Source organism: Neovison vison, chromosome 6 (assembly GCF_020171115.1).
Source record: "Neovison vison isolate M4711 chromosome 6, ASM_NN_V1, whole genome shotgun sequence".
NCBI classification, from domain to species: Eukaryota; Metazoa; Chordata; class Mammalia; order Carnivora; family Mustelidae; genus Neogale; species Neogale vison.
In genome coordinates, this window is record NC_058096.1 from 108,979,165 (window position 1) to 109,006,703 (window position 27,539).

At 41.9% G+C, this 27,539-nt stretch overlaps 1 protein-coding gene across 3 annotated transcripts in view; it reads right to left on the minus strand.

Annotated features, from left to right (window-relative positions):
• The window catches only part of DGKG (diacylglycerol kinase gamma), a 198,426-nt gene that overhangs the window by 125,535 nt on the left and 45,352 nt on the right, over positions 1 to 27,539 (minus strand). For all 3 annotated transcript variants that reach the window (XM_044251946.1, XM_044251945.1, XM_044251944.1), the window contains exons 3-6: positions 22,528 to 22,604; positions 14,118 to 14,280; positions 13,481 to 13,543; positions 4,653 to 4,823 (exon numbers count right to left, since the gene is read on the minus strand). In XM_044251946.1, coding sequence (XP_044107881.1) covers positions 4,653 to 4,823; positions 13,481 to 13,543; positions 14,118 to 14,280; positions 22,528 to 22,604 — 474 coding nt within the window. The remainder of the gene's footprint in view (positions 1 to 4,652; positions 4,824 to 13,480; positions 13,544 to 14,117; positions 14,281 to 22,527; positions 22,605 to 27,539) is intronic.

Genomic DNA, 27,539 nt, shown 5'->3' on the forward strand with positions numbered 1-27,539 from the left:
GCAGCGGCTTAACCCACTGAGCCACCCAGGCGCCCCCATAGTAAATATTTTTGCTGGCCTTTTTAATACTTAGGTTTTTTTTTTTTTTTAAGATTTATTTATTTATTTATTGGACAGACAGAGATCACAAGTAGGCAGAGAGAGGGGAGGAAGCAGGCTTCCCGCAGAGGAGATAGCCCAATTCGGGGCTCGATCCCAGGACCCTGGGATCATGACCTGAGCCGAAGTCAGAGGCTTTAACCCACTGAGCCACCCAGGCGCCCCTTAGAAAGGTTTTAAGAGAAGGTTTTGACAACTTCACTCTCTAAAAAAGATATTCAGAGAAGTTTAAATTGATGTGTTCTTTCTCTTAACATCCCCAGAGCAAGCAAAGAAGTCCAACATCATTTCTTTAACCTCAGAACTTTATGCCAGCTATGATCACTCTAAAAATCAATATTGTGGGACGCCTGGGTGGCGCTGTTGGTTGGACGACTGCCTCCGGCTCAGGGCGTGATCCTGGAGTCCCGGGATCGAGTCCCACATCAGGCTCCCAGCTCCATGGGGAGTCTGCTTCGCTCTCTGACCTTCTCCTCGCTCATGCTCTCTCTCACTGTCTCTCTCTCTCAAATAAATAAAATAAAAAAATAAAATAAAATAAAAATCAATATTGTGACATCTAAATGTTTTGGCCTCTTTAAAGATTTCAGGAAGATCGAGCTTATACAGACAGATTCATGTGCCCTACTCCTCGTCCCATGGCACCTGAAATGGAGAAAGCACTCACAGATGTTATTTATTTTTATTTTTTAAATTTTTATTTATTTATTTATTTATTTTAAAAATATTTTATTTATTTTACAAGTAGGCAGAGAGGCAGGCAGACAGAGAGAGAAAGAGGAAGCAGGCTCCCTGTTGAGCAGAGAGCCCAATGCAGGACTTGATCTCAGGACTCTGAGATCATGACCTGAGCCAAAGGCAGAGGCTTTAACCCGCTGAGCCACCCAGGTGCCCCCAGATGTTATTTATTGTTACTTTCTTTCATTAACAAACATTTATATGTGGCATTTAATAAGTACGATGCACTGTCCTGTACACGCTATCATTACTGCTGATGGAATCCTCAACAAAGCTATGATGTAGTTACCATTATAGAAGCTGTTGTATTTGTTTTTCTTAAAATGTCAATGTGCTATTCAGAAACATCCTTTAGCATGTTCTAGCTGTAGGGAGGTGATGCAGGATAAGGAAGACCTGGGACAGAAATTTGGGCAAAGGACTAAATTTTCATTTTTGGGACCTGGGAAACTGCATTTCATTCATCTTAAAGGTAGAGATCCTGTTTGTGATCTCAGAAGTAAGCGGAGTCAGGAGCAGAGCTGACGCATCTTCATTTTCCTCCTGTTCTTGGAACCCTTCATTGGGCCTCCCTGACTGACCCTTCCCCCACATACCCACTCTAGACCTCTCAGCATGTACCCACAGGTCACGACACTCCTGTTAGGTTGCCTGTGTGTCATCACATCTTTCTAATGTTGTGACATCCCTGCGCCTTGCGTTTGTTCAGTGGGGTGATTGTGCCAGGAGTCAAGATTCCTTCAAAGTAGGGTCACGGCCTTCTTATTCTCTGAGTCTTCAGAATGTCCTAGTCAGAGGCACTCAGCATAGGAGGCTGAGTTGCCAAACAGATGCTGGATGATGGAAAGGGCAGGCTTTCCCATCACTGCTGTTCCCAGACCCTGGGCCCCGGGGGGGACACCCACGGGGAGCTCCCCTGGTCCTATAATGCAGGGACAGCTGAACCAGAAAGAACAGGAAGAAAGTATCCCGTTTAAGACCAGCATGTCCTTGGGCAAGTCGTTTGCACTTAAAATGATTTTAATCACATTGATCTTCTCAGGTTATTGTGAGGTTAAAATGAGATAATGCATTTAAAGTGATTAGCAGAGAGGCGCCTACGTGGCTCAGTGGGTTAAAGCCTCTGCCTTCGGCTCAGGTCATGATCTCAGGGTTCTGGGATCGAGCCCTGCATCTGGCTCTCTGCTCAGCGGGGAGCCTGCTTCCCCCTCTCTCTCTGCCTGCCTCTCGGCCTACTTAGGGATCTGTCTGTCAAATAAAAAAATAAAATCTTTAAAAAGAAAAAAAAAAGTGATTAGCAGATAAAAGGTCTTCAACAATGAGAGTAATTGTTAATGAATGGATGATAGGTGGGATTTCAGGATATTATTTCCAAAAAGATGCACGTTTGGTTATTAAAAGAGAAAAGCTTAAATTGTTTTTAGTCACTAAAATCAGGAGAGGATTTGAATTCATCTGGTTTAATTTAAAAAAAGATTAAAAGCTCTAGAGAACAAATATAACCAAGTTTCTACAATGAAAAATTACAAGGAAAATAATAAGCAGAAGATTAAAATAGAAGAAACATAAGAAGCAACGGCAAATGTAGGGACCACATTTGGATTCTGATTCAAACAACCAGTTAAAAATAGGTAAGATAATTGGGAAAATGTGAACACCGAATGAATATCTGGTATATAAAAGGTGAAATTAAATGGAGTCACTTATGTCAAGGGGCTTTAAAATGGAGCTGGGAGGCCATTAAGGAGATGGGCCTCATGCAGGTCCTAACCAGGTGGAACCGTGAACTCTGAATGGGGCCAAACTGCAAATATTCCAAGGACTCAACCTGAACACCTGCAATTTGCTACATTAAAGAGACTTTGTTTAGTGATAACCTCAGTCACCAATTACATATCAATTAAGATTAGTTTTCCACTACCAACACCAATCAAAATTCTCTGCAAACACATACATGAGAATTCCTCTTGTCTTTAAACACCCCTGACTTTTGTTCCTTCGGGAAAGACACTTTTTGGGTTTCTACCCAAATCTGTGTTCTCCATATTGCTATTCTGAGGCCCTAAACGAATACTTTTATTCTTATTTTAGCTCTGCCTGCTTTCTCTGTGAACAGGCAGTAATAAGGAATCATTATCTTTCAATGTGATAATGGTGGTGAAGTTATAGTTAAGAAAAAGTCATATTTTAGAGGTACATACAGATGTCTGGAATTTGCTTCAAAATATTCTGGAGCAGAGGGAGTGTATGAGAGGTATAAATAAAACATGATTGATTATAAGCAGGGTCATTACTGAAGGTGGCTGATGGGTATAGGGAAGTTGACTGTGCTTTCTACTTTTATCTATGTTGGCAATTTTCTGTAACAAAAACAAATTTTTTTTAATGCGGTTTCTTTTTATTGCCATTACCAGACTCAATCTGAGAGCCACTAATATGAAAAAATCTGCCACATCCTCTCTGGTAAATATGAACAAATTCAATACCTTAAACTCCAATTTTCAGCTGAATGTTAGAAATAATTTGACATTTCACTTTTAACATTAGCCAAAAGATACAGAAACCTGCTATATTTGCCACCAAATTAGCACTTCAGACTTGCAATTGTTAACACCTCAAAACTACGGGGGAGATTTTAAGCTCAGCTAATGAATGAACTGTTTCATTTTGGTTTTGGCAAGGGTTAACCTTGCCAGTAAATTTAACAGTAACCTAGTTACTGTTGAAGTTTTGTTGATTAGTCATCTTATTAGCTGGAATTTTGACTTTTCTATGATACGTATGGCTTTTCCCTTAATATCTACTAAGTTCCCAAGAGGAGCCAAAACAATATATCTTTTTTAACAAGGTCCTATTATTTCCTATTTTAAAAAGTCTGCCTGTAGGCTCTTGGAGGTGGGGGAAACCATCCCTGAAGTGAATCTTCTATAAGATTCCAGGCTCTTTCAGTTGCTCTGGGTTTTCCTTTCTGTCACCAGCCATTACTCTCTCTCTCTCTCTCTCTCTCTGAAGATATGTTTTTTAAATCAACTTTAGTCACATTTGGAACCAACTCCCTCACTTAACTAGCCCCTTTTCTCTAGAGGCCAAAAAACTTGAGGTGGGGTAGGTGAAGAAACAGAAATAAGTTTTAACAAGCTAGAGGTTGATCAAGAAAAAGGAATTCCTCGGGGCGCCTGGGTGGCTCAGTGGGTCAAGGCCTCTGCCTTCGGCTCAGGTCATGATCCCAGGGTCCTGGGATTGAGCCCCGCATCCGGTTCTCTGCTCGGCAGGGAGCCTGCTCCCTCCTCTCTCTCTCTCTGTCTGCTTCTCTGCCTACATGTGATCTCTGTCAAAATAAGTAAATAAAATCTTAAAAAAAAAAAAAGAAAAAAGAAAAAGGAATTCCTCATAGTTAAAGAAAAAGGAATTCCCCATACTTGGGTACAGAATAGAAGGAAGACAGATATTGAATATCCTCCCTTGAAAAATAAGGGAAGGTAGGAACTTTCTGGTTGGAGACTTTCAGAAAATCCCGCCAGCAAAGGAAGGGAGTCTCAATCCCCCGTTGAGACTTCTCCAATTTCCAAATCCAGATTCTCAATGGCAAGGTCTCAGATGTACTTCCTACTCTCCCTACAACTGGTACTGGGTTCCCAGCATGGATTGTAAGATGTGTCCAGATCACTGCTGGTGACAGGACCGAAGCAGCTTCCCCAAGCAGGTGTCGCCAATACCCATGATCCCAGGTCACTCTCTGGCATGCTTAGAATGAAGGACAAGATACTAGATCTTCTAAGGAAAAGTTGAAGGCCCTTGAGAGGGTGAGCACTTACATTCCAGCTTATCCTGAGGTCTCCCCGTCTCCAGCAGGGACAGGTAACACACAACATCCTTCAGGTACACTATGGGGGATTCCGAGCCTGGAGATGGAGCAACAGGGTTTCCCAAGGGGGTTGCAGCCACTTGGTCTTTAGCTGGCTCTTGCTTCTCAGTGATCTTCAATTCTGTAATAGCCAAAAACAAACCATCCAAAAGCACTTAGTGTTTAACAAATATTAAACCCCTTTTGTTACTCCATCATTTTCTTGATTAGAGGCAAGAATTTTAAACAAGTGTCCTCAAAAGTGTTGGTCACTTAAATATGATCCAATCTGTGGTCCTAGATATCTAATTTGTGGAGTTCGTAATCTCTGAATGGGTCCCATTCTGACCCCTTTAAGAATCTCTATCCTTGTAAGAAATTCACCTATACCCTGTGAATTTTCAGAAAAGAGGACAGTGATTTTTAGTCATGCCCATAAGCAACAGGTAAATGGCATTTAGCCTAAGGGTCTGGGAACACACCCAGTTTATAGAGTTTTGGCTAGGATTCTAAAAACAGACTATTGGTCATTTACCAATGCAGGCTTTCACAATTTTCTTCTCAAATAAATTAAAAGATAAATGAAAAGGTGAATATTCAGAAGATCAACAATCACTGAGTTTTCAGAAACTAGGACGAATTTTGACTAGCTGCAAGCCTAATCAATTGGATTAAGAATATGCAGAAAGTGGTTTATCATTCAGCAGGAATGGAGTGTTTTCCCTCTGGAGTTTCCCTTTTCTTAGATAGGAAAACGCTGTCTCTTTTATACTTTGTCCTCTAATTCAGAAATATGAGGTTATTACTAATGAGAAAACGAGGCACCTATATTCTACTGTGTGAATTATACTTTCTCAAGTCACTTTAAGAGCTCTATCTCTCTTTTCCCAGTCTCTCTAAATCCATGCTCATCAGAAATAATCTCTTAATATCCAGGAAGTGGGTGCAACTCACAGAAAACACAGTGAAAAGTAAGAGGAAGACCGGCAGTGGAAAATCCACTAAGTAATGGAGAGCTGAAGGCACAAGCACACAGACAGGCAGGACTGAGAGTAATGCCTGCTGGGGAAGGCAACATTACCAGCCCACTTTTTGTTCAGAGAGCCAAAGTGCCAGGCAAAGGCAAATGGTTTGTGTCAGGCCAGTAGAGCTGTGTTCCATGAAAGCCAACTGGGCTATGATCTGAGAAGGGAGTTAACAATGATCCAGATGGACAGCGGGTGAGGCCACTGTCTCACTGACACTCTGTATACTACAAGAGTTCTTCTGAAGAGACCAAGACAGATCTTACGAAACAGAACTGCAACACAAGGAAAGGAAGCTTCCAGATCTTTGGAAACAACTTCCTACTGGACAAGACCCTAAGAGGTTGCAAGAAGATATAACCTCTACTAAGTAGGGGCAGAAAGCCTCAAGTGTGAGTAAGTTGAGCTAAAAATACAATAGGATGAGATAAAAGTAAGGATAATGAGATGGGGAAATTGTAATAAAATTACATATGCAACAGAAGTATTTAAATAATCACTGGAGGAAAAGTTAGGGACAAACATACTAATATATAAGACAAATGAGAGAGGGGTGCCTGGGTGGCTCAGTGGGTTAAAGCCTCTGCCTTCAGCTCAGGTCATGGTCCTAGGGTCCTGGGATCGAGCCCCACATTAGGCTCTCTGCTCAGCGGGGAGCCTGCTTCCCCCTCTCTCTCTGCCTCCTTCTCTGTCTACTTGTGATCTCTGTCAAATAAACAGATAATATCTTTAAAAAAAAAAGACAAATGAGAAAAATCCTTTGTACTGGATAGCCCATTATTTCTCATGTTACTGCTACATCCTCAAACTATCCATCATTAAAACACTATTACAATGACTTCTATTTTGACTAAATTGGGATAACGTACCAGATATACCCTTCTGTTGAAACAATTAAAAAACTGGACAAAAGATATGAAACAATGGTTCAAAGGACACTGAATGTGGTAGCACCAAATGGTGATTCCCAAGAGGCTGAAAAACAAATGAGATGATTCCTATAATTGCCACATCTTACTGTCCAGAAAGAGTTTTAAGGGCTGCAGCACAGGAAAGGGGAGCCCAGACAGATCCTGCAAGTCTCTCTGAATTGAAGAGGCAGACTCCGGGGAGTCCAAGGTGCCTAGAGCTCACAGGGCAGTGCACCAAAGAGGTGCACAGAGAGAACTCTAGAGATCTACAGAGGGTCCTCTGTGAGTAATCAGTAGAGTTTCCCCTCAATTATTCAGCTGAGTTACAATTAGCATAGATGTGTGATGAGACTACCTGAGGCTAGGGAAAGAATCAGTATTGGTGGGAACAATCCCTGGAATGCAACAATAGTGTCTCTTCTCACCAATCAAGGCAGAAAACTCAAGAAACACTGGGTAGAGAACTCAGAAGAGTTTTGCTTTGGTAGTTGGGTGAAATTAGTAAACGCCTCTCTGGTCCTGCCTAGCAAAGCTTTAAAACCCAAACCAAAAAGGTCAAACTCTTTCCAAGTGACCTAACAGTGCCCCAAAGCAAAACTCAAGAATTTTTCTAAGAATGTAAAACCCAACGATGTAAAATTGTCAATGCCTGGTATTTCACAAAAACGTAACAGGTATACAAGGAAGCAAGAAAAAAAATGAACAATAATAATGAGAAAAAGCAATTGACATGGAGCCAGAAATGACACAAATGATATAATAAAAACTTTACAATAATTATTACAAATGTATTCCATCTCTCCAAGAAGCTAGAGGAAAGATTGCATATGTTAAGAAGAGACAAAAAAGATACGTAAAAAATGTCCCTAACAATTGTCTAGATATGATTTGTGTGAAATAAAAAAGTGCCCTGAATAGGATTAGCAGTGGATTAGACTTTGCAGAAGAAAAGATCAGTGAATTTGAAACAGCAATAAAAACTATCCAAAAAAGACTTTAAAAAAAAAAAATAGTGTCGTATCGGTGAGCTGGGGGACAACTTCAAACAGACATGTAATTTGAATACGTGAAGAGAGAAAGAAGTAGAAAATTTAAGAAATAATGGCTGGAAATTTTCCAAATTTGTTAATATTTGATAAAAGCTATAGAATCTCAGGTCCATGATGCTCAATGAACCCCCAATACATGAAAAAACATGAAAATTATACCAGGGAACATTATAATCAAATTGGTTAAAATCAGTGATAAAGAGAAAAAAAATTCATAAAAGCCAGAGGAAAAGAGACCTTATGTAGACAGAAAAAAAGAGGATAATGCCTGTAGTTTTCTCACTGGAAAGAAAGCAAGCTGAAAGCAAGTGGAACAACATCTTTAAAGTACTAAGGGGAAAAAAAACCCTGTCAACCTAGAATTTTTTTTTTAAGATTTTATTTATTTATTTGAGACACAGAGAGAAATAGAGAGAGCACAAGCAGAAGGGAGAGGGAGAAGCAAACTCCCCTTTGAGCAGGAAGCCCTACTGGGGGCTTGATCCCAGGATCCCAGAATCATGACCTGAGATAAAGGCAGATGCTTAACTGACTGAACCACCCAGGCACCCCCGCCAACCTAGAATTCTTTACTCAGTGAAATATCTTTAGGAAAAAAAAAGGCAAAATAAATTTTCAGTATACAAAACTTCACAGAGCTGCAATACAAGAAATGATAAAGAACATCTTTTTAGTTGAATTATACCATATGGAAACCTAGATTTACACACAAGAATACAGAGTTTTAAAACAGGTAACCACATGGGTAAATATAAAAAATATTTTTATTAGTTAAATCTCCTTAAAAGATAATTAACTACTGAAGCAAAAATAATAACAATGTGGTTGAGCAGTTTATAATTCAACATGTATAGAAGGAAAATGTACGATAACAATAGCACAAAGGCCTAGGTGGAAGATATGGAGGGATACTGCAATAAATTTCTTTTTTAAAGACTTTATTTATTTATTTGACAGAGAGAGAAAGCACAAGCAAGGGGAGCAGCAGACAGAGTGAAGGGGAGAAGCAGGCTCCCCACCAAGCAAAGAACCCAAAGTGAGCCTCCATCAAAGGATCCTGAGATCATGACCTGAGCTGAAGGCAGACACTTAAACTACTGAGCCACCAAGGCACCACTCTTATGGTAAATTTCATAGAGTATATACAAAGTGGAATAATATTACTTGAATATAGACTATTATAGTTAAAACCATCACTAAAATACTGTTACAAAGAGTTATAGCTAATAGTGTTAAAAAGGAGATGAGTGAAATCATAAATAATTTAACTAATTGAAAGAAGACAGAAAAAGAGCAAAAGGGAAAGAAAGGACAGATGGAGAAAAAAAAACCAAATAGCAAAATGGCACTTTTAAACCTAATGATAGCAATTATCACAGTAAATGTAAATGTTCTAAAATTCTAAAATGCAGAGATTGTCAGTTTAGATTAAAAAAAGAAGATCCAACCAACTACATGCTTCCTATTAAATATCTTTTTAAATATGGACACAAATACATTATAAGAATGGAGGAAGATGCCACTGTAACTCTAGTTAACTAGTGTGACTACATTAATTATGAATTATAATAAACTAGATTTCAAAGCAAAGAGTGTTCCCAGGAATGAAGGGAGTCACTTCATAATAAAGAGGTCAAATCATCACAAGAACATAATAATCTTTCTTAAACACTCTATTCCTTGATCTTTACCTAAAAGGAATGAAAGCTGTCCCTATAAAGATGTGTACTAAGAATATTAATTTTTTTAAAGATTATTTATCTATTTATTTGACAGAGAAAGATCACAAGTAGGCAGAGAGGCAGGCAGAGAGAGAGAGGGAAGCAGGCTCCCTGCTGAGCAGAGAGCCTGATGCGGGACTCGATCCCAGGACCCTGAGATCACGACCTGAGCCGAAGGCAGTGGCTTAACCCACTGAGCCACCCAGGTGCCCCTAAGAATATTAATGTTTTATATGTAATAGCCCCAAACTGGAAACAACCCAAATGTCCATCAGTAGGTGAATGGATAAACAAATTGTGGAATATCTACCTATATATTGGCATACTAATCAGCACTAAAAACATGTTGATTATTGATACACACAACACCAACAAATTTTAAAATTATTATACTGAGTGAAAGAAGCCACACCAAAAAATGTACATACTGTATGATTCTATAAGAATAGAAAATGCAGTCTAATCTATAGTGGCAGCAAGCAGATCAGTGATAGCACAGACAAGTGGGTAGTGGTACGGAAGGTGGGAAAAAGAGATTATAAGGCAACTTTGGAGATGATAGATATCTTCATTATCTTGATGTGGTACTGCTTTATAGGTGTATACACCTGTAAAAACTTATTAACTGTACATTTCAAACATGCAATTCACTTTATGCCAATTATATTTCAACAAATCTGTTTTAAAACATTGTTATAGACTTTTCCAAAGATCTCTGGGTTACCAGAACTATGACTGGATCTTGCACCACCAGTTCTAGTCTACACTGAAGTGAACTATTCATTCTAGTGATGGAAATGCCAGGGCACAGAAGGACTGAGGGGCACTTAGTCTTACTAGTGCTTTTCCTCCTCAAGCTGCCTTATGTGGAACACCCCCAACCCACGCCATTCAAGTACATCCCTCAGGGACCATCAGTAACAACAGACTAATACCCTCTTCCAGATTATAGAAGTTCTGTCTAGGTGCCATGTCATTAACCATTTTGCTTGAGGGTTCTTAGGCAGACCTGATTTGTTCCACCTTCTCTCTTAGTCTCTGTATTACCTGTTGCCTTCCGGTTGGGCAGGGTTGCATGAAGGAAAGAATACCAAGCTAGAGGCAGAAGGAAAGAATACCAAGATCAATGGTGTGTGATCTTGCATGAGTGGGCTTACTTCTATATCCAACCTCAGATTTTTCATCTATGGAAGGAGGGCCTTGCATTAAAATTGATGTTTACCAAAAGTCTTGAATGATATGAAAAATGTTTGAGTATAATGTTAAGTGAAAAACAAAACTGGTTCCCAAATTATATCCATAATCTGATTCCAATTCCATAAAAAATTGTAGAAAAAAACTACAAAAAGGGGTGCCTGTGTGGCTCAGTGGGTTAAAGCCTCTGCCTTCGGCTTGGGTCGTGATCCCACCGTCCTGGGATCAAGACCCACATCTGGCTCTCTGCTCAGCAGGGAGCCTGTTTTCTCTTCTCTCTGCCTGCCTCTCTGTCTACTTGTGATCTCTGTCTGTCCAATAAGTAAATAAAATCTAAAAAAAAAAAAAAAAGAAAAGGAAAGAAAGAAAGAACCTACAAGGATACGTGTATACAGGCATAAGTGTAACTGCATTGGTAAATTATGGGTGATTTTGTTGTTTCCTTTTATTTGTTTTGTACACTTCAAATTTTTTATGATATAATGTGTTACTTTTATAATTGGGAAGAACTAAGGAAAAATTGAAGAACTTTCCTTGAGAGTCCAATATGTCAAGCTGCGGAAAACATCTCAAGAGCCTGAGGAATGAAATAAAACCTAGGAGATTGAAGTTCACATTGTTTATTCGACTTAGTCCTGGGCATTAAAGGAAGGATGCACTCTGGCTTTCCTAGCTGATAACCTGAAATGACAGATCGCTCGAGGCTCTGAGCCTATGTCTGGTCTCAGTGGAAGCCCCTCTCTACTGTGTCTATGTACCCAAACATTCCCCTACCTGGTTCTGGAAATGAATAACTTGAACTGGATTGTTCTGGATCCCAGCTTGGAGACTGCTCTGAAAGGCCTAAGTAGGCCACAGCAAATGAGAATCTAGTTTCCTCTGGCTTCAGCTTGGACAACAGGAAAAGGCTGGGATTTTTAACAGATGGCCTGATCTAAGGTGATACCAGAACTTGGCTCTTCCTTACTGGCAGAGGCCCTTCTCTGTGGTATCCGTCTGTCCCTACATTCCTGTTTCTGGTGAACAGGGGCATCTAATTAAGACATCCACAGAAGGTGGTCTAACAGGAAAAGGATGTTCTACTTTAAATCTCAAGTCACAAAAGATGATGAAAAAAATGGTATATACCTCCCTGAGACAGCATTCACATCATTACCCTTTTATTATCTGACCACAGGAAACTGACACTCTCCATACACAAGGAAAATGGTACATCACAAATCACTTCTCCAGGAGGAAGTTTCTGGAAGTTGCTCTCAGACCCAGAATGATACAAATGTTGCCAATAAACATTGTGGTCAAATACGCCGGCCAAGTTCCATTATCACCATCGATTACTTTTTCTCAAATATCATGTATTGACAGCATCCCCAGGAAGTCCTTCCTTGGTTCCTCAGAAACTTCAGCCACTAAAACAAACCCTGCTCCGACAATTTGGAACCTCAAGGAATGAAGTGTAATTTTTCTCGGGTTCCTCTTGAAGTTCCAGATATTTGGACTAAGAAAGTCTCTGGGTAAAGAATCTGGGCCCAAATGCTTGTCATGGTTGATTTTCTCTTTCAGAGTTTAGAATGTCAAGGTTCCCAATTTCACCCTTCTCTTCCCATTATGAGAATATTTTAAGTCATCATATGCCTCTCTTATTCCACATATGATTTAAGACTTATTTATAACTTAAATCCATTGACCTAAGAGCATCTCCCAGCATCAGCTTCTCTACCCGAGGGGCCATGGACCTCGCATGGCTGGGTGGGATGCTGGGAAGGGCGGGTGGGTGAGCCATACTTTGTAGAGTCTTGCCCTGACGCTGGCCCTGAAGGCCTCAGGAAGGCACTGATGCTTGTAAGCCTTGCTTCGTGGAGCTCTAGGGGAAGCCTGAAATTTGCAGAACTTTGCAGAAGGCAATTTTCCTTTCCCAACCATGCTCTGCTTTTTATCCACCATCAATTTTTGATCTCACCAGTCCTTCAGTTATACCCGGAAAACTCTATAGTCTTTCCAGTTGCCCTTTTCGCCATGACTAGAGAAAAGATTAGAAATACACCTAGTATCCTCTTGAAGAAATTCTCTCATCCTTCCAGGTCCCTGGCAAATAGATGAAAATAATGTTAACTGCTTCACCTGGCTCCTCCTCCTGACTTACGAAAACCGGTACATGTAAGTACCCCAATTCTCCCATCTAGGCTTCTGTGCTCTTGTTCTACATTTCACTTTTGCATATGTTAGAAATTGCACAACACAATGTCTTTTTTTTTCTTCAATAGTTAATTACCTTTCAAAGAGATTTAACTAATAAGAAAAATATTCTTCATATGTCCCAATGTGGTTACCAGTTTCAACATTCTTCATTTGCATGTGTAAACCCAGGTTTCCATATGGTATAATTCTACTAAAAAGATTCCCTTTACCATTTCTTGCAGTGCAGCTCTATACAGTTTTGTCCATTTGAACACACTCCTTACTTCTTGCCCGACCAACCTTCCACCACCCACAGGCAGTCATGTGTATCTCGGCCCTAGATCCCTCTTTATAAATATGCTCTGCTTCTCTCTCTCTGCACCTCTCTCTCTCTCACACACACACACACACACACACACACACACACACACACACACTCACTCAAACCCCCATATATATTTACTCCCCAGAAGGTTCCCCTTCTCCCCTGTCTGGCCAGGCAACCCCATCAGAAGTAAACAGCTAATGAGCTACCCTGTTTCACGGCAAGTAAAGAAAGAGCCTGCACCAAGCCTCATGATCCCAGCACATGTGAGTGGTGGAGGCCCCAAAGACGGAGGCAGACAAGATCTGCTTAAATTAAAGGACATGGAAACAAACCGCTGGTTAGATGTCCCCTTCCTCCACCCCAACCCGCAAATCTCATATTATAAAGACTTACCTGTATCAGGGGCACAGGCCTCATCTGCTTTGGCAGCATTATCCACATTCTGTAAGTTGGTATCTGGGGAGGATAAAGAAGATCTGAGGACCAGCCCATGATCTCTAGCTTCTTAGAGACACAGGAAGGGCATACCTTCCTGTGGGGACCTGGATCACTTGAGTTGTGCATCCCTGAGTGTCAGCTGGGTTCATACTGACTCACTGGGGTTGGCTGTGTCACCCCCATTATAGACCAAGCAGACAAGGATCACAACTCCCCTTCCTCTGCCACTACTGGGCTCAGCCCAGCCTGGGCACATGACCTGAAGGTGTTCCCTTCAAGGGCTTCCTGCCCTCTTTGCAGAAGCTTCTCTTCCCCCTGTCATACATTATTTTGTTCTTCTTCTTCTCCCCATCCTCCCCTCTGATCCTGGGAGCAGGAATTTTGCCCTTCTTTGTACCTCCGAGAGAGCCATCAGACAGGGTTTCCCATGAGGCCCTATGGGGAAAGGAGTCCTGGTCCCCTAGTCCCCATTCCCACCCCATAAGGAAGTTACTGCACACAGGGGATCCCCTAGAAATGCAGCTGTGCCTGTGCCAAATGCGTCAAAGCTACAAAATCTCCTTCTTGTCTCAGGGAACACTGGTCTACATACCTGGGCCACTGGCCTCATTGCTGGCCCCCTCTGTTGGGTGGTCAGGGGTCTCCTGTCTGGGCTTCTGGCTGAAGGCCAGGAAGAGGTGCGTGCTCAGTGGCTGAGGAAGGTCCACCTCCAAGTACGCCCTCATGAACAGCTTGAAGACATCGTAGCTAATTGGCTGAGAAGAAACAAAGAGGACAGAGAAACTGGGGAGGGCAGGCAGGCGAGAGAAATGGAAGGGAAGCAGAAAGAAGTGGGGGGCACTGGTGGGCTCAGGAATGAAAAGGCCAGGAGGTGATGGAGAAGGACAAGCACAGGGAGCAGGGGACAGGAAGCAGGAAAGAGATGACACTGGTGGTTGCATGTTGGGACTGGCAGGAGGCTTCTGTAACAAGACATGTCTAAGACTAGGCAGAAAGCGGGTGATGGGGAATGAGCATGACCACAGAGGGGGACTCTGCCTGAGTCGATGCCCACAAGCCATACGGTTCTCTAATGAGCTGGATTTGGTCAGTGTCATGGAATCCTAATAAGATGAAGAAGGACAGAGTGGAAAACACAATGGAAAGATGGTTTTTCTGTAGGGTCTCCATTTTTCTACTTAGGCTGTGAGGGATGTGATTTCTGAGTGCTCGGGTCTCAGAAAAGAGGGAAAAACAGGCTCCATCCTTCATGAGTCTCATAACTGATCTTCCCTGGATGAACCTCAAGAGAACCGGAGAGGGTATGTGTCTGGCTCAGCTGTTCTCAAAACATGCCCTTGTGAAGGTTTTCGGCACTGGGAGAAGAGCCGAAGGGCAGAAGGTAGAATCAAGAAATGCGCCCCAAGCTAGAACCTCTCCCAGCTGCCTCTCTCCCACCACTGCCTGGCTTCTGGTCCCAGGCTGGGAGCAACCGTGCCAGAAAGGGCTGCTGTACTCAGCAAACGCTCAACAAAGACAGTCTGCAATGAGTCATCACTGGCTCGTTCTCTGATGGCATCAGATTCTTCATCAAATCGGCAGATGCTCCTGGAAATCACTGAGGAAGCTCTCCTCTAAGATCTGCTGTGCAGGCTTTTGTAAATAATAACAGCCATGAGGAAAAAAAAAATCCCTTTTTAGGGAGCCTACTTGGCTCTCCTTCCAAAATGCTGATAGCATTTAACCCCTTGTCTCTTCTAGAAAATCTGAGAGCCTTTCTGGAGCCATGAGCTGGCTCAAATATATGCCATCAAGTCTGGGATGCAAAGTTTTGGCCCCCAAAACAAGGGATGATCTCCTGACCCCATTGGGAGGGAGCTCAGGAGGCAGTTTCCACTTGCCCTAGGCTGTCCTTTGCCGAGGGGAGGAAGCCTGATTTGGTTAGACAGAGGATAATGCAGGCTCTTAGCTCATTAAGGCATCTCTAAGCAAATGGTGGATTCATATTTCCTGTGACAACTACCACCAATCTGTCTCTATCTCTCTGTCTTTCCTGAGTCTCTGTGTCTTTCTTTCTGACCCTATCTCCACAGCCTCATCACCCAAGTGTTCTTCCCCACACAACCTCCTCTTTTTTTTTTTAATCAGTCTGCAAGGGCAAAAGCTTTTCTTCCTACTTTCCAAGTGGAACCCACCAACTATGACCCTTGTTTCCACCCGCCCTCCGTGTGAAGGCATCTCCCAGCATCTGCTTCTCTACCTGCAAGCATGTTCAAGGTCCCTGTTCCAAAGAAATGACTGAATACTCGAGTTACTACCCTGTCCTTCTTCTCTTCCCCTTCTGTGTTCCCTGGCCAGACCACACTAGCCTGTTAACTCTTCAGTCCTATTCAGTCTGGGTTCTGGCCCATCACCTCTGAACCCATTCTCTTGAAGGTCATCAATTCAGGTGTCTCTTTTCTGACTCGCTCATCTTTGGCTTCTCTGTAGCATTCCCTCCTCTTTACTTGAACTTTCTGTTTTCCACATTGTTGTTCTATTTTGGTTTTCTTCATTCTCTACTTTGATTTGACTGAGTATTTATTGATGGCACTGTTATATTTTAAAAGGCTCTTTTTGCATGGTCTTTACCTTCATACTATTTAAATTGGCAAGTACTGTTTGCAGTGTACAACTGAACTTTGAACAACATGGGTTTGAGCTGTACGAGCCCATTTACTTGTGGAATTTTTTTCAATAAGTAGAGTACAGTACTGTCAGTGTATTTTCTCTTCCTCATGATCTCCTTAATCACATTTTCCTTTCTCTGGCTTCCTTTATTATAGAATATAGTACAGTATATACAATACAAATAACATATAAAATATGTGTTAATCAACTGTTTATGTTAAAAGTAAGACCTCCAGTCAACAGTAGGCTATTAGTAATTAAGCTTTTGGGGAGTCAAATTTATATGTGGATTTCCAACTGTGTTGGGGATTGGCGAACCTAACCCCCATAGTTGACTCAAGGATCAACTATAGTTTTGAGCCCCAAAGTGTCCCATTAATTTTTTTTATCAAATTGAGAACTAGCAGCAGAAAATATTTCTGGAACACTGACAATACTAAATGATTTTTTTTTTTTTTAAAAAGAGAACACTTGGTTAAACCACATCTAATAAAACACTCTTCAAAAACCAAAGCTGAAAGATCATCAAAGAAAGCAGTATGGGATTCAGGGGACCTCGTGACTGGTCTCAGCTCTACCCCATTTCCCTCTCTTTGTGAACCTCAGTTTCTTCCTCAGCAGATGGTAAGTTTGAGAAGATCTCAAGTTCTCAACTTCTATTAGCCCCCTTCCTCGGCCAGTCCCCTTCCTGACCCTGTAGCTTCTGCTACCTTTGACAATACCAGGCTCTGTTTTGAACTCCCAGTCATCGGAGACTAGGTATTGTCCCTTCCTTCTATTCACTGTTCTTTTGCCACATCTGTCACCTTTGGGTCTTTTCTGTGTGTCCACTGTCCCGCTGCCTCCACCCATACAAGAAGGCTCTGGAGGCCCAATGTTCCCTGGTTTCAGACTTCTGTTCTGTGCCTCCTACCTGGACCACTGCAATACTTCTCAATTTGCCTCCACCCCCATCTGTCAGTCCTCCCGTCTTATCTATCCTTGCCAGATTGATCTTCCCAGAGCATAATTCTGAACAGATTGCTTCTCTACTCAAAAACTTTCCATGCCTCCTAATTGCCCATGGGAGAGGTGAGATCAGTTTTAAAATCACATGACCCTCTATAACATTTTTGAGCATGCATTCCCATTTACTTATACTTACAAATTAATACATGTATTACTGTGCTCCTCTATTATACCCCATAAAACATACACAAGAGAAGAAATTAGAAAACAGAAGACGAGATAAAAAAAAATCAATGTGACTGGAAGGTCTAATTTGCAGTGTTCCCACACTCCAGTGGGTCATCTCGTGTATTCCTTGAGTCCTCTGGGATTCACAGCCCTCCCACAATCCCACTCCAACCTAGATCCGTAGCTACTTCAAGCTCTGAGGTCATTCTGATCTTTTCTCCTATGATTCCTTATGTGTACCTCTACACTCTGTCCACACTTATCTATGTGTTCTTTCCTGGTCAAGCCTCCACGCGTATCTCATAAACTGCTTCCTTCTCTACCTGTTAATATTCCAGCATATTTTAGCTAGACTTTACGGTCCAGCCCAGATGCACCTCCTTCAGAAAGCCTGGTATGATCTCCTGTATCTGAATTTCTGTACTTTGTCCCTTCCATTCATGTCGTATGACACTTTCATCAGCTGCTCTCTTTTTAATACATAGTTGTTTATGATAACTACATCCTTAGTTCCTCAACTAGATCTAGAGTTCTGGGAAGGTAGTGAAATATCCTATTTCATCTAAGTATCCCCCCAAACCATCTATGACAGATATTTTAATGGATGTGGGGTTTCTTGCTGTATACTTGGCTCCCATCGATTATTGTAGGGCCTATTCAGTCAATGTCTATGTACTGAACCTCCTAGGTACAAGAAACACCTTGGGGAACACACCTGTGACACACACTTAGGTCTATACCTTCAAAAGACTCAAGTATTGAAATAATTCCAATACAGCATCAATAGTGATGAGTATGGGAAAAGTACTGACAAACTTCTATAAGAATTTAGAAAACAATGATGGAAGGCATGTCCAACCACTCATGACCCTAATCAGGGGAACAGGATGGCATAGAATAAGCCCAGAAACAAAGATCATTCACATCAGAAGAGCCCAGACCTCTTCATGTCACTGAAGTTCTGAAAGTTCAGTGACTTGCCCCAGCCACCCAGCAGCAGAGTAAAACCGGAAGCCTGATCTTCTAACTCCCAGTCCAGTGCTCCTGCTCCCATGTCTGTTCTAGGTCCCAGTGCTAACAGATGGCTCCCTGCCCCTCTCTCTAAGAACCTCAAGTATAGTATGCAAAAAAAAAAAAAAAATGTGGCTGTGTGCCACTCTCAGAGTAGTATCTGAATTTTGGAGATTGAGTTCTTTATGAGCACAGGCCAGGCTCAGATGCGCTGCTAGTGAATGTGTGATGGGTAGAAAGTGGCTTACTCTGCCCAAGCCAGACAAACAAACACTCTGAAGCATGCTGGCAACTCTCTGTGCTCTGGAATAACATGCTAGGCACTGTCATGGTGCAGGCCTCTTTTCTTCCCAGAAACTGCCACTTTCATATAGGAACTAACTGGGCACTTGCTGTTTCTGCAGTCTGCTTCAAGAGTGAATTCTTGCACAGGTCAAAAAAGGAGCGGGGAACTAGATGGACAGCTTATTGTGCATCAGGCAGTTTACGTTCATGATCTCATTTAAGTCTTAAGGCAACCAGGGCACCTGGGTGGCTCAGTCCTTAAGTGTCTGCCTTCAGCTCAGGTCATGATCCCAGTGTCCTGGGATCAAGCCCCACATGGGGCTCCCTGCTCAGCGGGAAGCCTGCTCCTCTCTCTCCCACTCCTCCTGCTTTTGTTCCCTCTCTCGCTGTATCTGTCAAACAAGTAGAAAATATCTTAAAAAAACAACAACAACCACCGGGTGAGGTGGGACTATTACCGCTAGTAATCGCAGTGGATGAAAAAAATTCTGAAAACGTGAATAACTTGCTCAGAGTCATACAGCCTGGGCAGAGCTGGGCTCTGTGCTTCCACATGTCTGAGTCCAAGATCACAAGGCCACTGATCCACCTTGCTCCTCTTACTACACCATGTACTGGTTCACTTTCTGGCTGTTTTTTGCTCTACTCGATTCTCCAGAGTATCACTCAGTGTTTATGGGCAGCGGCCCCGCTTGTCGCGGCCAGATGCGAACTTTTATTCTTGGCCTCACTTTCCTAGCTACTTGTCCTTCCCACGACTAACTCATGCCTCCTTGAGACATTTTAGCAGCAGTAAGCCATCAAGCTCAAGAGCAAGTACATGCTTTTTGTTTCCCCCACCCCGTGCTGGGACATTACACCTACTAGAAGCCAGCCACACTGGGAGAGAGAATAAAACCAGAGTGACAGAGCTGCCCGGCGACACAGCAGTTCCAGGCATGCAAAGAGTTGGGGGGCCAGCTGGATGAGGCGTGGGTGGCAGCAGGCTCCTAACAGCCAAGCTGCTCTCCACTTCTGAAAGCTCCCATAGCCTTCACACCCTCAGTGGCCCTGACCAAATTGTTCCCCTCCCACTCTTCAGCCTCAAGGCTGTGGGGCTGATTAGCAGCCCCCACCCTTCTTTGTTCCTGTGTTTCTGGAGCTGGGGGTGAGGGGTGGGAGGGGCAACAAGTTCTTTGCGGCTTCCCCATCTTCTCTGCATGGCTTCTCCTCAGGAACGTTCTTTGAAATGGCTCATTCTCAGTCTGTCTCCTGTACGGGCAATCTTCCTCCTGTTTCATTCTCCAGAGGACTGTGCACTTTATCCAAAGCCCCTGCTCAGGTAAACCTCAAGGACATGTGCTTTGTTGGTTCCCTGCCAGCACCCAGCAGCGGAGTTGACTCAAGGGTAGTTGAAAGGATGACAATACCAATAAATAATGACCTGCCTTGTCCCAAGTCTGTCCTGCTGATCAGTCATTTTTCTGCAATTAGCCCTCATGAAAGGACCTAGGATCAGGGAAAAGGAAGTTGAATTTAACACATTCTGGGGAAAGGAGTCAGAATAATAATGGATACCACTTTTTAAGTGTCCTATAAAGTGTCAGACATTTTGCAAAAATTATCTCAATCCATCCACTCATCTGCAAACTTCAATGTCTTTGCTTGTTGTGATCTTCAGGTCACAGATGAGAAAATTGAGGCTCAGAGACGTGAAATATTATTTCAGGCCGCACTGCTGGTTGGCAGCAAAGGCAGAAGTCTAACCTAAGACCACGAACCTTCGGAGCCTGCCAAGAGGGAGTAAGTTCTGGAGGGCAAGAACCGTGTTTCCTCACCTTTATATCTTCTACAGTGCCCAGCACGGTCCCTAGATGCTCAAGAAACATGAGATGAGTGGAATCGGAAAGTGGGGGGGGGGTCTTGCATTCATTTACTCATTCAACAAATATTTCTTGAGTGCCTGCTATGAGCCAGATACTCCTCTGGGCACTGGGGATACTGAAATGAACAAATATATAGCATGACAGTTGGTGAGGAATACTAAGGAGGACAATAAGGCAGACCAGGGGGATAAGAAGCATCAGGAAAAAGGGCTTAAAATTTTATTTATTTATTTATTTATTTATTTGACAGAGAGAGATCACAAGTAGGCAGAGAGGCAGGCAGAGAGAGAGAGAGAGGAGGAGGAAGCAGGCTCCCTGCTGAGCAGAGAGCCAGATGCGGGACTCGATCCCAGGACCCTGAGATCATGACCTGAGCCGAAGGCAGCAGCTTAACCCACTGAGCCACCCAGGCGCCCAAGGGCTTAAAATTTTAAATAGAGAAGGTGACATTCACTGAGAGGGTGATCTGAGCCAACACTTTAAGAAGTAAGGAAATAAACAATGTGTGTATATGTGGGAGGAACATTTCTTGAAGAGACGAAAGCAAATGCAAAGGTACTGAGGTAGAGCAACCTTGGCTTGTTTGACAACATCAAGAAGGCTATAATAGCTGGAAAGGAGTGATGAGGAGAGTAGCAAGAGATGAGATTAGGGAGTAAGATGGAGGTACAGATGGTAATGACTTTGATTTTAACTCTGAGTAGGGAGTTGGGGAGCCATGAGGGATTGTAGAGCAGAATAGTGACATGATCTGACTTAAATTTTAACAGATTGCTCAGGATGAGTGTGAAGAATAGGGTTTAAAGGCCAAGAACAGAAACAAGGAAGGAGCTCAGTTAGGTGACTATTACAATAATCTGGACAAAATATGGTAGTGCAGGTAAGGGTGGAAGCAGTGCCTGTGGTGAGATGTGACTAGACTTTGGGTATATTTTGAGGGTAGAAGTGGCAGGGTTTGCTGATGAATTGGACATGGGATGTGAGAGGAAAACTCAATGATGACTCCATAGTTTAAGACTGAAGAACTTGAAGAAAGGAGTTGTCATTTATGGAAATGGGGTAGACTGCCAGAAAAACAGGCTTCACAAGGGAAGATCAAAGAACTCAGACTAGCTTATGTTAAGTATGAGACAGCAGTTTGATTTTTCAATAGAAATGTCAAGTTAGAGGGATGAAAGGAAAACCAGGAGAGTGTAGTGTCCTGAAATCCAAGTGAAGACAAAAGAGGAGGACCTGACCAACTGTGTCCGATGCCTATTGGCATTGAGTAAAATGCCTATTGAGTTCAGCTACATTGTGATCCTTGGCAATCCTCACCAGTGGTTTTAGTGGAGGAGTAGGGGGTTATGCTCTGATTGAAGAACTTTCAAGAAAGTGGGAAAAAGAGAAATTAGAGGCAATGATTACAGACAAATCTTTTGCATAGTGTTGCTATTAGGGACAGGAAAGAAATGAGGTAACTGGAAAACTGGAGTCAGGAAAACAATTTTAATATAGGACAAATAACAGTATGTTTATATGTTGATGAGAAAAACCTAGCAAATAGTGGAAAGCTGATGTGAAAGAGATACATATAGATATACAGAGAGAGCAATGCTTCCCAATAGATTAGAAGAGGATGGGAATGAGTGCATACCTGGAGGGGCTGAACTGACTAGGAGCATGGAGAGTTCATTCCTAGTTATAGGATTAAAGGTACAGAGGCATGTGAGGATCTTGTTGAAGATCTCTTCTGATTTCTTTCTATTTTCTCAGTGAAGTAGAAAGCATGGTTGATGACTTAGAATGAGGACAGGAAAAGGGAAAATTTGAAGACAGGAAGGTATGATGGAGTCTTCTAGGACATTAAGAGAATGCTTAAACTTGGCAAACATATAAATGGTTCATTTGAGACTTAGGAGAATATATGCTGAGAAACAAGTTCTTTAAAAGGAGCTAAACTTCTAAGAATGGAACAAATTATGGAAAAGCTAGAACATAGGGCTTTTCAAAGGCTTGAAATGGAAACGTTCTTACCTCATGTGGGTCATACTGTTTGAGGCTTCCACCCTCATTAAATTCAGCCAAGACATCCTTTATCTTCTTGGAAGAATCTAGAGAGACATAATGCACATGTGAAATATTGGTGAACAGCTCATGGGAGCTGGGCCAAGTACATTCTCCCTGTCTAACCTTGGTTATGATGGCGCCAATCCTCATTCCCAGGGCTATCTGGAAAAATCTCACCCTTATCTGCCCTTCTCCCCTCTTATTTCTTTACTTATAGTCTCTCTCCCGTTTTATGAACTATCTTTCTAAAACACAAATGTGATCTGAAAAAGCTTAAACTCCCTTGCTTGGTATATAAATATGTGGTGATTTGACCTAGACCATTCCTCATCTCTTTCTTTAACCTTCTACTCACCCTACTTTGCAGTCCCATCAAATCACATTTCCATCAGTCCCTGATTACACTGTGTATTCATTCACTCCTTCGTTCTTTCATGGAGTCTGTTCTCTATGTTGTAAACTTCACTCAATTCTTGGTATCCAGATCAAATGCCAACTCCTTTGTAAAGTCTTCCTTTATCAGTCAGAGTTCCCTCTCCTGCATCCCACATGATTTGTACACAATTCTGTAACAGAGCTTGCCATATAGTGTTATAACTGCCTCTCTTACTCATCTCCTGCCTCAGTTCTACCTTGAGATTTGTAATTGGTTAGTGAGTCTTTGTACACCATATCACAGTCTGACACAGAAGTAAGGTTCAGAAAACCGGTTTACTAGGTGACTACATAAAATCTGAGCAGAAATGTTAAAACATTTAAATTTTTGTTGACTAAATAAGATGGATGGGCATTAAGTCCAGTGATGCTCTGTCCTTGGTGCTGAAACAAGGACTCAGAGTCCGTGAAGCATAATGACTTAGAAAATTCTCCTTTCCATTGGAAATAATCTGGAAACTAACAGAAAAAAATATGGCTTCTTCTTCTTCTTTTGAGTTTTATAGGGAAATTGGAAGTCTAGAAAAGGGATTCTATAATTGTCATTATAAACCCATCCTGAGTATATCCTGTGTAGTTTTCAGAACTCTAGACATCAGAGAAAACCAGGGTCTCTGTGCTCTCCTTGTCTCACAGTACTGTGGATAATTAAGAGCTTCCCATGGCTCCATTACTGCCATGATTTGAAGATCTGAGCAAAGGGCAATGTTATTAAAAATTGGCATAGTGTTCCTTGGTGTTTTTACAGGGGGCTATACTCTCTCATAGGCCTGCATAAAGTAGATGTGCATATGGGCTGCTCTCCACGGCTCTGCTGACTTGGATTCGATCAAGCACAAGTTATAGTCATTTTAGAACTGAGACATATTGAAATGCCACAGGAAAATGTTGATGTTGCCTAAAAATGGACATTTCTTCCTGAAATTCAAAACTAATAGCTCAGTGAGATCCAGGCAGCAGATGTCATCAATTTGGACTGCTTCCACTCAATTCAGGAAACACTATGGAGGGTGAGAGGCTGCAAGGTACTATTGATGAACTAGCTGGGGAGATTATCTGAATAATTGTTCTAACGGCTAGTCTCTAGTTGGGGCCTTTATTGCATAGTCTCATATACTCTCCCCTGCTGATTCATGCACATTTGGTTATATTTTCTTCAGTTTACAGATGAAGAAGCTGAAATTCAGAAAAATTAAGTGACTTGACTAAAAGGGTTTTAATTTAGGTCTAGTTTGGCTCAAAGTCTATATTACTTTCCCTTAAGCACTATTCACTGTTAATCCCCAAACCCTAGCTGACACAATAGAAAATATAATTAATAATAGCTATAATACAGAAGCTCCATGAAGAACAGACCAGAGAAGTAGAACGAGCAGGAAAGAAGTAAAGTTAGGATGACAGTAAACTTGGGTGGGGTCCAAGAATGTCCCATACAGGAGGTAGAATTTGAGAGCTGAGGTGTAAAGAATAAGTGAGGCTTAAAAGATGGACAAAAAATGGAAAGACTATTCTAAGAAGGGGCAGGGTGAACGAAAATACAGAAATGGGCATTACAAGACATCTAGGAAAGGTCAGAACCAGAGAGTAGTTTGGGGCCAGATTTGTGGACATCCTGAGTGCCAAGCTAAGGACATTGATTTGAAATTGTTAAAGATTTCCTGAATAGTGGAGTACTGAAATCAAGTCTGTTTTCTAAAGGCCACTCTGGCAACAGAATGGAAGACAACTTAGAATTAGGCCAGAGCTCAGTTAACATTACACATAAATTATGTTCAAATCATTCTATGGGCAGCTCAATTATTTAGAGAAGACTAAATTTTAGAATCTATTTTAATGGGAGGTTTTCAGGCCAACCAGAGTGGCCAAATCTGGACTGCATTAAAAAGTACGAATTTGGAAGCATGGGTACCCTTGGTGTTGCTTCTGCAAGAGTAGTAAAGAGCCAACATTTTGACTGAGAACCAGGGAAGTGATTTCACTTGAATTCATACTCTTGATATTATTGTCACATTTTGGAAATTCCACAGTTGATCCTAGCAGAAATCCTATTTTTGGTTCTAAGTGACTATATATTTGCAAAATCCTGATTTATATTTAAATGTATGCTATAAATGCATGACACACACACACACATATGTATATACACATACACAAGTATGTTCATCCTATGTTCACATTCAAATAAATAGGCTTTAAAAAGAAAAACACAAAAAGTATATTAAAATCTCCAATTATTAGCCTAAAATTAAGTAGAAAAAAAAATCCAAGAGATTGCTGGTTCCTAGATTTCTGTAAGGGTTGTTCTTCACCACACATTTACCTCCATTTGCTTCATGGGCTTTAATGAGCTCATAGTGTCAACCCCTGTCCCTTTTTTAAAAAAGGGAGAAAATCTAATTCTCAAATTTGAGACCCATTCCTTTCTCCTGGGATGTCTTTTGATATTTTATTAGTTCTATTTTTGACAGGTTTCTGGGCTGGGTTTCTATTTGCCCAAGGAGGAGTAAGTGGGTACTGCTCCATTCTGCTTCATCTTATGACAGCAAGGAACAATGAGGGTCATTCAGAACATTCCTTGATCTTACCCCAGGCACTATCTGTGGGTCCAACCGCATAGCCTCAGTAGAGAGCAGAAGCCTACACAGTAGCATCACCACCAGACTCAGAGGAGATCCAGTTCTATTCCTAAGTGTCTACAAGAGGGCCATGTCCACAGTTCTTTGTAAGAACTCCTATTTTACTGAGTGCTTACTGTATGCTAGGTACCGTCCTATTTATCTTATATGATTTATTTAAATCTCCATAATTACTCTCTAATGTAATAATGATCCCTATTTTATTTTATTTTTAAAGATTTTATTTGAGAGAAAGAGAGGGAGAGAGCACAGCAGGTGGAAAGGCAGAGAAAGAAACAGACTCCCTGCTTAGCAGGCGCCCCCTCCCCGAAGTGGGGCTTGATCCCAGAACCCCAGGATCATGACCTGAGCTGAAGGCAGACATTCATCTGACTGAGGCCCCAGGCCCACCAGTGGTCCTTATTTTAGAGAAGAAAAAAAACAAGGTTTATGAAATTTAGATGATTCTTTCAGGGGCACATAGCTAGTGAGTGGGTGACTCTGATTTTTAGCATATTTAATAATATGACGCAGCTATTAGAATCACTGGATATGTGACCCTGGGGAAATCAGAAGATAAGGCCTTTCCTCTGCAAGAGTGCCTCTCAAACCCGGCTACCTGGCTACCAGAGCCACCTGAGAAGCCTACATACATTGAAACCCAGGACTCACCCAAGACCCATTAAGTCAGCATCTCTTTGGAAACTCAGGAATCAAACTATTTTAACGCTTCCTGGGGGTTCGCATGTACAGTCAAGGTTAAGAACTGCTGTTCTGTGAATGTAATTTTATTGTTAGAAATGAAGACCATCTTAAGAAGCAGCTAAGCTTGTTGGATAATTATTGCAAAAGGAAGAAAAGTTTATAACTCTGCTAAATCCAAAATCAACCACGCTTGGCAGACACTCTCTATTGCTGAAGTGGACAAAATGAAGGAATTTTACCCAACAGGTCAACTTATTCAACTTTGTGGCAAGGCAGGGGTACATTCTGTCACTCGCACTGGCAGAACCATCAGCATGCAGTTTTACCCCAAATCAGGGGTCAAGAGCCTCTTTTCCATGATCAAGGTCACTAGTAGTAACAACTAGCCTAAGAAGTTTTGATCCAAAATTGTCTCTTTATGCTTTATGTGCCAAGAATTCTGGGACCTTAACCAAACACTCGTTCCTAGTGTTTAAGCACATTCAAAGCCTTTTTAAGGAGAAAATCTGGTCCAACTCACAGGCACCTTCACTGCCACGCTTGTGTGGGAGAGGGATGCCCTCCAACTGAACAAGCAGACAAATTAGGAGATTCAGTGTTTACAGGAGAACGGCAGTGGTGCTGGCTAAACCAGAACCCAAAGTTGATGGGTCATCTTCTAGCTAAGAACCCTGAGTATGTGACCACTAGTCAGACCATTAAACTCTGAAATAACTATAACTTGACATTTTGAAATGGGAACATGAAAACCCATAAATGGCCGTGAAATTATAAGTGAATAATGACTCTCCATGCCTCAAAGTCCCCCAAGAGCATCTCAGACTGAACACATGCAGCCACTGCCTGAGGTTCCGGTTTAAATGCAGATTCTGATTCAGCAGGGACTAAGTCCGGGCCTGACATTCTGCACTTCAAGCAAGACCCTCGGTGACACTAATTATGCAGGTGCATGGACCTCACTTTTGATGAGAAGGCCTTCAGTAATGCTCTTGTGTATTTGTGGTTGACTAGTAAGGCCTGCCTGTCACAACATAGACAAAACCATGATGCTGAGGCTAGAGGAATATAGTCCATAGACTGAGAAGACTGAAAATGACTCAAACCTGGGAGACAAAGACACAGGGGAAAAGAGAAAGTTGGCACACGAAAGGGGGAAAAAACCAACAACAACAACACCTAGATTTTCCTTCTTTCGATGATGGCTGGGAAGTATGAATAAGTTTT